This window comes from Cherax quadricarinatus, chromosome 29 (genome assembly GCF_038502225.1).
Source record: "Cherax quadricarinatus isolate ZL_2023a chromosome 29, ASM3850222v1, whole genome shotgun sequence".
In the NCBI taxonomy this organism is placed as follows: Eukaryota; Metazoa; Arthropoda; class Malacostraca; order Decapoda; family Parastacidae; genus Cherax; species Cherax quadricarinatus.
The window spans coordinates 33990853-34002546 of NC_091320.1; the positions used below are offsets into that span (position 1 = coordinate 33990853).

The window sequence follows — 11694 nt, forward strand, 5'->3', positions numbered from 1 at the left end:
GGAAATATAAACACAACATCTGCTACGTATATCTAATCCGGATTCTGTCGTCCTTAATTAACAACACAGTTGTGAAGATTTCTTCCTGGATGTACGCGAATAAAGCTAAAAACACTCGATTTAAAGTAAAAAAGTAATTCGTACTAAGAAAGAAAAGGAGGAAAATAATTAGGTATATACCCCGATTGTAACTTAAAATTTAATACTCGCATCCATCACATCCGAAAAAATATCAAAACTGAGGGCTGGATCGAGACCCGGAAGTCGTAGGTTGTACCCCGTGAGGCAGGGAGTGAAAGAGGGTCCTGGCAGAGTGGAAACATGGGCAATATACCAAGAAATGGTCTACAGTGAAGAGATAGTGGCGAGAGGGTGGACATGGCTCATAGGAGAGAATTAAACCCTATGCAGAGACCCAGAGTAAAGCCTCCAGATCTTCATGCCAGAGATGGCAAATCTCTCACGGAACTATACAAGTGAGGTCAGTGTAGTCCAAGACCAGAGACTGTTTTTGTTTAACTTAATTTAACTGAGATTCATACACAGATAAATACGCTCTAATAATATACTCATTGCTAAAATCGGATATAGCATAACTTTGATCTGTTGACTGACCTGGGAGGTGATAGAGAGGAGCCTGGCACCCCTGGAAGAGCACCTGACACGAGCCTCAGAGTGCGACGCGAGGTCCGATGTGTGGACGAAGTAGCATTTGTCACCCCAGCGAACTCCCCCTACAGCACCACACTCAGACACCCAGTTCCTCAGGCAGCGTACTCCTGTGGGAGGATCCCAAGCCGCCCACGGAGGAGAAGGGTGTGTAAACAATTATATATAAAAAAAATGGAACATAACAGCAAAAGCATGAAAATGACGGTTTAAAATTACCTTTTATTTAATACGATTCCAACAGCAGCAGCGGTACAAGAAGCAATATTATAAATTGTGATAATGTTGGTAAAATTAACTAAAATATAAATATTAAAGCACAGTATCAGCAACAACTGCAGCATCAGCAACAACAAGGAACTGACAATAGTAAGAGCACCAGAAAAGACTTCAAAATGTAAGCAATGACTCCGGTTGAGATTAGGAGATTTAACAGAGCCAAAATTTGAATTTTAGATAGCAGTGGGAACATTAACATTTGCAGTGGTTGCGTCATCACCGGAGGTGGTGATAGCAACACTAGAAGTGATTCGGTAAACAAAAGCGATGAAGACAAAAGAACATCAAAAACACTAGCAGTAGAAGTAACTGTAGCAGAGGTGAGAACAGTAATAGAGACTGTATTAATGTTGGTAGAATTACCGACAATATGTAAAGTAAAAGGACGCAAGTTCAACTAATGTGACATTTTATTGTGGCAACGTTTCGCTCTCCAGAAGCTTTATCAAGTCGTTACAAACAATGCATGGCCCCAAGGGTATATGTACTGATTACATCGTCTCCACATCTCTACTGCTCCTGCCTACTTTCTGTACTCGATTGAAGAAGCCTACTGTGTAGGCGAAATGTTTCGGATTAAAGATGCCTAACTGTTGCCTATGTGTCTTACTTATCAACCTGTCAGTATTATATACCATTTTGATGTTCACTCTGTCAGACACTGCAACACAATGGCATCTTGGTATAGAAAAAAAATACTTTGGACAACTTTTTCAAGTGATAATGGTTGGATCTAAGAGGGATGTGACCTCTTAGTGATTACATTATTTCCTCTACCACGCTACACTTCTCTTTCCGACAGTATATAAGTCTCCACACTGTCACTTGATCTCCACATTGTTTCAGACTATGGAACAGAACTCTTTACCAGGCTGAGGGACTTACAACCTCAAATCTTCGACTTCAAGGGTGATGGGCTTATTACATCGTCTCCACATCTCTACTGCTCCTGCCTAGTTTTTGTACTCGACTGAAGAAGCCTGCTGTGTAGGCGAAACATTTCGGATTAAAGATGCCTGTTGCCTATGTTGTTGTTAAAGATTCGCCGGTATTTTCCCGGCCCGGGCCCTTCCAAGTGGTGGCCCGGCACTGGCTCCCTGTCTAGGGAGTGTCTGAGACCTAAGTCTCCCATGGGAGGAGGCACAAGTACCCCCCTCATCTTGTAAGGTACAAACTCGGGCTCTGGCACCAACCATGCCCTAGAAGGGCAAGGCATGGTGTCGATCATGCTAGCGCTGTGCTCTCCTGTGTGGAGTGTCGTGTGTTGGTGTTCATTTTCATTCATGTTGATTCGCAGGTCCTTCTGGCCCAGGTCTTCTCCAGATGGTGACCCGGCAGTGGCCCCCCGGGTGGGGGGTGATGATAATCATCTTTCTTCTTTCTTGGCCCTCCGGTTGGAGGATGTCGTCTTCTTCTATCTTGCGCTGACTTCCCCAAAGAGAAGCGCAGTCGGGCAGGGGCAGCAGTTACAGGGTTGATTGGAGCCACACCCCAACTTTAGCGGACAGCAAAGTGCTGGGTGAATGGTCATGGATAGTCGTACTAGACGAGGGTACCATCTTCAAGGTCCCTATTCTGAAGCATCCTGAATTTTCTCTTTGAGGTGTACCTGACTTCCACAAGGTGTTGGGTGTTGGCAGTGAGTAGTCTGGTCATGTCTTCAGTGGTGTATGTAGCAGTTTGGTCGTAGGTATACTTGACTGTTCCGTCCTGGAGGTGATGATGGATTTCTGAAGACAGCATTGTGTTCTTATACTCCTTGGTTGTGTAGAAGTATACACCCTTCAGATATCGGACCCGTTGTGGTGCAGCAGTGTCAGTGACAGTGGCACCGTGAGGTGCATCCGCAGTGTCTTCTGTTTTTGCTTTCTTGGCTGGTGGCTGAACTGGTGAAGGCGAGATTTCCGACTGGTCAGTTGCTCTAGCAGTGGATGAAAGCGGTAGTGGACTCTCATTGGTGGGTTTTGCCGACGTCTCAGAGGTCTCTGATTGGTCCATCTCTGTGTCTAGTGGAGGTTGTGACAGCGGTGGAGCAGCGGTGATGCTGGTAATATTTGCAGTAGATTTTAGGATCTCAGTGGAAGGTGGTGATGCAGGGAATGTGAGGCCAGGCATATTATTTAGTTTGAAAAGTTCATTGATGGTGGTGTTGAAGGAACCAGGCTCAGCTGCATTCTGTACATGAGCATACATAATGCAACAAAGAATCTTGGTGGAGTCGGCAATAGGTGCTGGCAGGGAAGTGGTGGGAGCAGCTTGCGTGGCATGTAGTATCTTGGTAGTGTCTGCTTGAAGCTTGGCGATAGCAGAATATGTGGTTGCTTGTGGGTTGGGTTTCTTTTGTTGTTGTTGTTTCTTGAGTATGTCTCTTCTGGTAGGGCACCTGGCAGCAAGAGTATGGTGGTCATTCTTGCAGTTCAAGCATTTAGGTGGTGAAGCAGTAGTGCAATTCTTGAAGTCATGACCCTCACGGCCACAGGTGGAGCAGAACTTCTTGTCCTTGGTAGGACAATCATTTGTGGTGTGTAAGTATGAGTAACAATTATAGCACTGTGAGATATGTTGGAATTTCTCTGCTTCGATGAAGGCTGGGTTGATGTGGAAGTAGTGAATAGCCAGGCCCTCAGCGAGAGCTCTGGCTGCCATGTTGACGTCACTGAAGGTGACCTTCAGCATGGATGAAGCATTGGGTATTTTAGTAATGAAGTCCACCTTGGCCCAAGGGTTCTTTGCTTCGATAGATGACTTGATTTCTTCAGTGGCCTGTACAGTGATAAGGTTGTCGAGTCGCTTGAGGAACACAGTTCTCCTGGCCCTCAGTGCTGGGGAAGTCAAGACAAGAAATCCCTGGTCTCGTAGAGTGGTAGTAGCAGTGGTGGTAAGTAGTTTCTCAGCCTCTGTGTCGTCTGTACAGACGACAACAAAGGCCTCTTTGAGCGATAAAATCGCATTACATTTGACTTGCAGCCTGCCACTAACGACAGCTGCAAGTGCTAGTTTGGACGACTCATTGGTTGTGCCACTCGCTGGTTTGATCTTTACTCTGTTAGAGTAATGCATCGTGAGTAAGCAGTGCTCTGTACATGTGTTGCCTATGTGTCTTACTTACCATTACTACTACTATGGCAACTAATATTACTACTACTACTACTACTACTACTACTACTACTACTACTACTACCACTAGTATTACACCTCACTCTGAGCCTATATATACCCTCTGTGTCTATGTATTGTTTGTAACGGCTTGATAAAGCTCCTGGAGAGCGAAACGTTGCCACAATAAAATGTTTAATTAACTGCGCTTGAGTCCTTTTAATCAGCATTAGAGACGGTAAAAGCCAGAGAGACAATAGTACCAGCAGTGGTTGATACGTGATAATATGATTCACGTGTAGCAGTTAGTAAACACACAGACTTACCGACCACTGTATTATCAAGATCTTCCGAATCTCCTAGTATAAGGTTACAGTTCATGAAGTGTTGCTCCTGGCCCTGGCATTTCACATGACGCACTCCTTCTCTCATCCCGGACAGAAAACCAAAGCAAAGCCCCTGGGTAGCTGATGCCGCTCCTCTGCCAGGCAAACGTGCGAAAAAAAAAGAAATCCAAAAGTAGGTCTCAGAATAACTAATATAGAATGACAGAATTGCTGTGGAGTCTGAGAGGAAGAAACAACTGCCTGGTTACTCACCTGGTGAAACCAAGGCTCCTGCAGACGACCGATGCTTCGTCTTTCGTCCAGCCATGTGGAGAGTCTGCCACCAGCAACCATCCCTCCCTTTCCCTATACACCTGACGCAGCAGCGGTATAAGAACAAGAACATAATATAAGAAAGAAGAACACTACAGCAGGCCTGCTGGTCCATACAAAGCAAGTCCTTCGCCTTTGCCCAAATATACAGGAAAGAGGGTTGCGTGAAGAGAAATGAACGGGCAGCAGATCAATGAAGCAATAAGCAAATATTTAAAGTGTTAATTTCACTGACACAAATCATGAAAAATTCGAAAAGAGTGAAAATTAATTTCTTAATGTGTGTGTGAGGGGGGGGGAGGGTAATATAGTATTATGCGTTTTTACTTAATATAATCACCAGCTGTATGATTCTTGCGGGTTTAGAGCTTAGTTTTAATTATAATTAATAATAACAATAATATCTTGTTTCCCTGCCTCCACACTTTTATCACTTGCTCACCTGGACATAGCCAGCCCAGGGGGCGGTACCCCCTCTGAGCCTCAGTCTCTGGCCTGATGCTGGAGGTGTCATCGTTATCATTCTGGGTTCTCCTGAGAAGATGTTAATCCTTTTAAAGACTCTTACTTGGCACTTTCCAGCAGGTGGGCTGCTCGAAAGCGCTAAACCTATATAGATCATGCAATACAGAGTGGAAGAGACTGCGTTTGAAAGAGAAACGCTACATGGATCGCTTATCAAGGCTGCTCAGGAATCTTTGAGTCGTGTGTTACCTTATCATAAATGTAACAATACTCTGTTAAGACAGAGTTACGTAGAGTGTTCTTGCTATTATCGGATTAATGATCGAGCCTCCACCACTCCTTGCTCTAAGTAATCGAAATGGGTCTGGTATTTTACAGAGTACCATGAAGTTTTAATAAATAAACAATACTGCTTGATTACAATATACACAAATATAACATAAATATGACATGAACTGGCTGATTAAGAATAGAACAGTTTACATTTACTTACTTTGTACCTTTGGAGTCTTGGGACACACTGTCGCCAATGGGGAGGCGCACCTGCTTTTAGCCACGTTGAAGAGTGTACCTGAGGGACACTTGTGTAGGCTCGCTTGGCCCCGCAAGCATATGATGTACTTGGAGCAGTCCTGTGTGAACCATTATTAGTATTACAGTAAGCATTGTTGACAGCACCTGGGGGATGAGAGGTTGTCAAACTGGATCCATGGCAGTAGAGGATAACTCCAGTGCCTTGAATCAAACGCCCTTCACCTATATCATGGCCCTTCCGTGAAGGATCTACGTGGAAAACTGATGGGTTTACAAGAGAGAATCATACGGAAGTCATCAAGAAGTAACAGTGGGATGTGGCCTCAAGGACCTGGAGGCCATGAGTGTAATTCTCTGATAATACAACTACGAACCTACAATACTGGCCCGTTCACTGCCATTTCTCCTGCTCGCCTCCTCTTATACATACCTTCATGCAAAACAAAAATTTTACCACATTGTGAAAATAAAAATGAAAATCTGAGCTGTTTCACGTGCTTGCAAACATATCCTCTGAAGATGTGGGTGGAAGCACTCGAAAGCGCTCCAGTTTTCTCTGCTTATTTTTCTCACTGGTATTTTATATATATATATACTTACAGTCACTCGTTTTGCTGTGATTTCTTGCATACCTTCATGTAAGGAAACATTCCATCAAGTCGCGGGCAGAGAGTATCCACCTCCCTGCCCAGATGACTCTTTTTGCTTTTCGTCTTGTCAGAGTATGTCACCTGTGCACATGGGAAGAAGCTTTGGAAACTACTTTTCACTGTCATATATATTGCATACTACTATTTATTTAATTTATTCAAATAACTGTTGGCCTTATTATTCATATTACTACTATCACTATAACTACTAATACCATCACCACCCCCACCACTATCACTACAACTACCATCACCACCATCACCACTATCACTACAACTATCATCACCACCCCACCACTATCACTACAACTACCATCACCACCCTCACCACTATCACTACAACTACCATCACCACCCTCACCACTATCACTACAACCACCATCACCACCCCAACCACTATCACTACAACTACCATCACCACCCCCACCACTATCACTACAACTACCATCACCACCCCCACCACTATCACTACAACCACCATCACCACCCCCACCACTATCACTACAACTACCATCACCACCCCCATCACTATCACTACAACTACCATCACCACCCTCACCACTATCACTACAACTACCATCACCACCCCCACCACTATCACTACAACTACCATCACCACCCCCACCACTATCACTACAACTACCATCACCACCCCCACCACTATCACTACAACTACCATCACCACCCCCACCACTATCACTACAACTACCATCACCACCCCCACCACTATCACTACAACTACCATCACCACCCCCACCACTATCACTACAACTACCATCACCACCCCCACCACTATCACTACAACTACCATCACCACCCCCACCACTATCACTACAACTACCATCACCACCCCCACCACTATCACTGCAACTACCATCACCACCCTCACCACTATCACTACAACTACCATCACCACCCTCACCACTATCACTACAACTACCATCACCACCCCCACCACTATCACTACAACTACCATCACCACCCCCACCACTATCACTACAACTACCATCACCACCCCCACCACTATCACTACAACTACCATCACCACCCTCACCACTATCACTACAACTACCATCACCACCCCCACCACTATCACTACAACTACCATCACCACCCTCACCACTATCACTACAACTACCATCACCACCCCCACCACTATCACTACAACTACCATCACCACCCCCACCACTATCACTACCACAGCCACCACTTCTACTAACACAATAATACTTACATCATTATAATCTGACACGGCAGAAAACCTTTGCTCATCATAACCTCGCGGACATCTTTTGGGTATAGGCAGTTGGGATACGGGCGGCAGTGTTGTGGTCCGCGGTGCGCTGACCGGGGACATTGAAGGGCAATCAACCCTGTCTGGCAAATCACAGTAATTCGACTGAGGGTTGAAGAGTTTTCCAGGTGGACACTCCTCTAAGTATGGGGGATGCCATCCACACTTGATGTACAATGAACAATTCTGTGGATAATGGGGAAAAGGATGTTGAATACAAATGGCGGTAATGACTGGAAAGGGATTAGGCCTTGAAGAGTGATAGTAGGAATGGAAGGGTAGAAAATAAATGTTGAACAACAGCAAGGACCTACATGTATCACACCGAGCATATCACCGGAGTCAACACATCAACCGCATATCTTCGGAAGAATATAAATGTTAGGCTAACAAACCTAAAGAGTGACACTGAGAACATTCTTTTAGGACATTGCATACAGATACGTCAGGGTACACAGATAATGTAGAGAGAGAGAGAGAGAGAGAGAGAGAGAGAGAGAGAGAGAGAGAGAGAGAGAGAGAGAGAGAGAGAGAGAGAGAGAGAGAGAGAGAGAGAGAGAGAGCGTGAAACAAGCTTTTATGCCACAAGACGGGCAGAAAGCAGCAACTTCACCCTGGCTGTACCCTTCTCCAGAACATCATTCCATCTGAGATCCTATATACCCAGGATGACTCGAGTATGGAACACATTCTTACAGCATAATGATGTCAACGAGATAAAGTCAGTTGATCAAATGAAAATGCTGGCCCACAGATGGCTCCAACTTCATCCTGTTCCCTACTTGTATGTTTCATAACAATAAAAATGCTTTCAAATGAGCTGATGTAGGTAACAGCTCTTAGCTTGTCAATAAAGTTAGGGATCCTTAACCTTGTCAAACCCTGTGTAAAAAAAAAGAAAAAGAGATAGAGATAGAGAGAGAGAGAGAGAGAGAGAGAGAGAGAGAGAGAGAGAGAGAGAGAGAGAGAGAGAGAGAGAGAGAGAGAGAGAGAGAGAGAGAGAGAGAGAGAGAGAGAGAGAGAGAAATTTACTTGTACTAAGTGGTAAAGAAAAATATATAAATCACTGTTCAATACACAAATAACACGCACATAGGAGAAAGAAACTTATGACGACGTTTCGGTCAGACTTTGACCATTCATTAGTCACACACACACACGAAGGTAAGGGAACCAGTATATATACGAGAGAAGGGCAGCAGCGGTTACTAGGAAGTTCTTCAGTCTCACCGATACAGGAAGGAAGAATGAAGTAATTAGTCCATTAGCAATTTACAACAACACACACTACTCCTTACCTTCACCCGTTCATACTCTTCAAAGGCACACAGATCAGTCCGAATCATACGTATTTTTTTCAGATGTAAGGAGAGAGTATCAAAATGGTATACAATACCGACAGGTTGGTAGGTAAGACACATAGGCGACAGTTAGGCAACTTTACTCCGAAACGTTTCGCCTACATAGTAGACTTCTTCAGTTGAGTACAGAAAGTAGGCAGGAACAGTAGAAATGTGAAGACGATGTATTCGTCTTCACATATAAGTATATAAGTCTCCACACTGTCGCTTGATCTTCAGATTGTTTCAAGCTATGGAACAGAACTCTTCTCAGGGACTGACAACCTCTGATCACATCGTCTTCACATCTCTACTGCTCCTGCCTTTCTGTACTCGACTGAAGAAGCCTACTGTGTAGGCGAAACGTTTCTGAACAAAGTTGCCTAACTGTTGCCCATGTGTCTTACCTACCAACAAGATGTAAGGAGAGATTTCCATATTTTGACAGCTTTCAGGAATGGTCAAACAGCTGCTGAAGTTCATTCGAATATTTAGGTCATGTAACTTCGTACATGGAGAGGGAAAGTGAAAAGGCTGACGAAAAAAGAAAAGATTCTGGAAATGAGTATCTTAACAAATACATTGCCGGTAAAGTATGGCAATAACGTCACATAGCAACATATAACAGGCTAGCAAATCACATTTTTCAGGAACCTCGGTAATGATTCATTGAGGAGTCACAATAGAGTACTTCAAGCCCGTTTCAAAATGCCCAGACTTGTCTCAGAATTGAATTGTATTATGCGCTATAATGTAGCATTAAAAGAAAGCAAAACTCTGAAGAATGCGAAAACTAGGGAAGAATGAATCTACGAGACTGATAGACAGGGAAAGTAACTAAGAAGCAGTCTGATGAATCATTTTGTTTTACAAGCACTCAGTGCAAAAGTGATTTCAGCGGCCACTCATACATATCTAACTACTCGACTCGCGAAATTGTAATGACATGATTGTAAACAAACCATACCACTGGTGGGGACTGAACTCGTGGCGAGTGAGTCGCCACGAGTTCAGTTCCCGCCCATGGTATGGTTTGTTTATATATAACTACTGTACCTTGGGATATGGGTGTACACCGTGTGTAGGACAGGACAGCGTCTCAGGCTGGCCTCGACCATGTACTGCTCGAGAACGTCTTCGAAGTGGGAACTGTACGGGTGTGCGACGCTTGGACATGGGTCGTACAGAATTGTGTGGTGGATGCATGTAATGTGCTGGCGTGAGTATTCCCGGAGTATTATAGTATGTTGGATCACGAGAGAGGTGATCATACCCCACACCAGCTGCTGCTGTGTCATCCTCGTGCCTCCAGGAATGTTGTGCTTCACCATCTCGGTTTCTATCTGCTTGGGAAAGAAGTGCAAACAGGAAGTAAAACTAACCAGTAAAGCAGATAATCATATAGGACATCATCCACCTATCTGTACCAGCAAGAATTCGGTTTGCCAGTTTATTTCCAAAGTATTTCGTGTATAAATTACCAAGTACAGTTTAAAGGCAATTTTTCCACTGTCAAATCAAATGTTTTTAGCGTATAATTTACCATTATACAAAAATTTTGCGTCAACGATACAATGTCTAATGAGTTCAATGACTGTAGACGCAGCCAACGGTAAATTATAGTCGCATAAGTCTTCAGGTACGGGCCAGTAGGCTGCAGTGCTCCTCTGTTCTTACACGAAAATTAACCACGTCATCGACAACATGCCCAGCCCTTCTAGGGTAGGGTAGGTGCCTGAGCCAGAGCTTGCAGCTCACAAGACTGTCATTCCCATTAGCCCCTTTGGGGCGGGGACGGCAGACCAGAGAGGCCTAGCTTGTGGCTGGGCCTGGGGACAGTTGGTCCCAAAGATGAGGGGGTACTTGTGCCTCCTCCCATGGGAGACTTAGGTCTCAGACACTCCCTAGACAGGGAGCCAAGGCCGGGCCACCACTTGGAAAAGGCCCGGGCCGGGAGAATACCGGCGAATCTTTAATAATAATAATAATAATAATAATAATAATAATAATAATAATAATAATAATAATAATAATAATAATAATAATAATAATAATAATAATTAACCACGTCGTAATCTTTGTATTAAGGCCAGGTGAAGTACCTATTTTGTCAACCATATGAAAATTATTTTTTTTTTTAACCGCATTTGTAAGTTTCGCCTTCAGTTGGGCTCAATATCTGTTGTAGCCACTTGGATCATTTATATAGAACTGATAGAGTGGGTTGCTTGTTATGAATTTTTAAAATTAATTTATTTTTGCCTTGCAAAAGCCGCCTTATAGTTATATTGATAAAGAGAGACAGACACGCACAGAGATAGTCACTGACAGACACGGACACAGATAGTCACTGACAGACACGCACAGAGATAGTCACTGACAGACACGGACACAGATAGTCACTGACAGACACGGACACAGATAGTCACTGACAGACACGGACACAGATAGTCACTGACAGACACGGACACAGATAGTCACTGACAGACACGGACACAGATAGTCACTGACAGACACGGACACAGATAGTCACTGACAGACACGGACACAGATAGTCACTGACAGACACGGACACAGATAGTCACTGACAGACACGGACACAGATAGTCACTGACAGACACGGACACAGATAGTCACTGACAGACACGGACACAGATAGTCACTGACAGACACGGACACAGATAGTCACTGACAGACACGGACACAGA

The 11694-nt window shown here is 44.2% G+C and overlaps 1 protein-coding gene across 2 annotated transcripts in view; it reads right to left on the bottom strand.

The window, feature by feature from the left end:
• Positions 1-11694, bottom strand: part of LOC128690438 (serine protease svh-1-like) — a 109415-nt gene that overhangs the window by 87942 nt on the left and 9779 nt on the right. The window contains exons 3-10 of one of the 2 annotated variants that reach the window (XM_070089693.1): positions 10043-10329; positions 7587-7832; positions 6335-6433; positions 5662-5800; positions 5146-5237; positions 4644-4744; positions 4371-4525; positions 616-779 (exon numbers count right to left, since the gene is read on the bottom strand). In XM_070089693.1, coding sequence (XP_069945794.1) covers positions 616-779; positions 4371-4525; positions 4644-4744; positions 5146-5237; positions 5662-5800; positions 6335-6433; positions 7587-7832; positions 10043-10329 — 1283 coding nt within the window. Of the gene's footprint in view, positions 1-615; positions 780-4370; positions 4526-4643; positions 4745-5145; positions 5238-5661; positions 5801-6334; positions 6434-7586; positions 7833-10042; positions 10333-11694 lie in introns of both variants that reach the window. The other variant, XM_070089692.1, reaches the window with a different exon arrangement.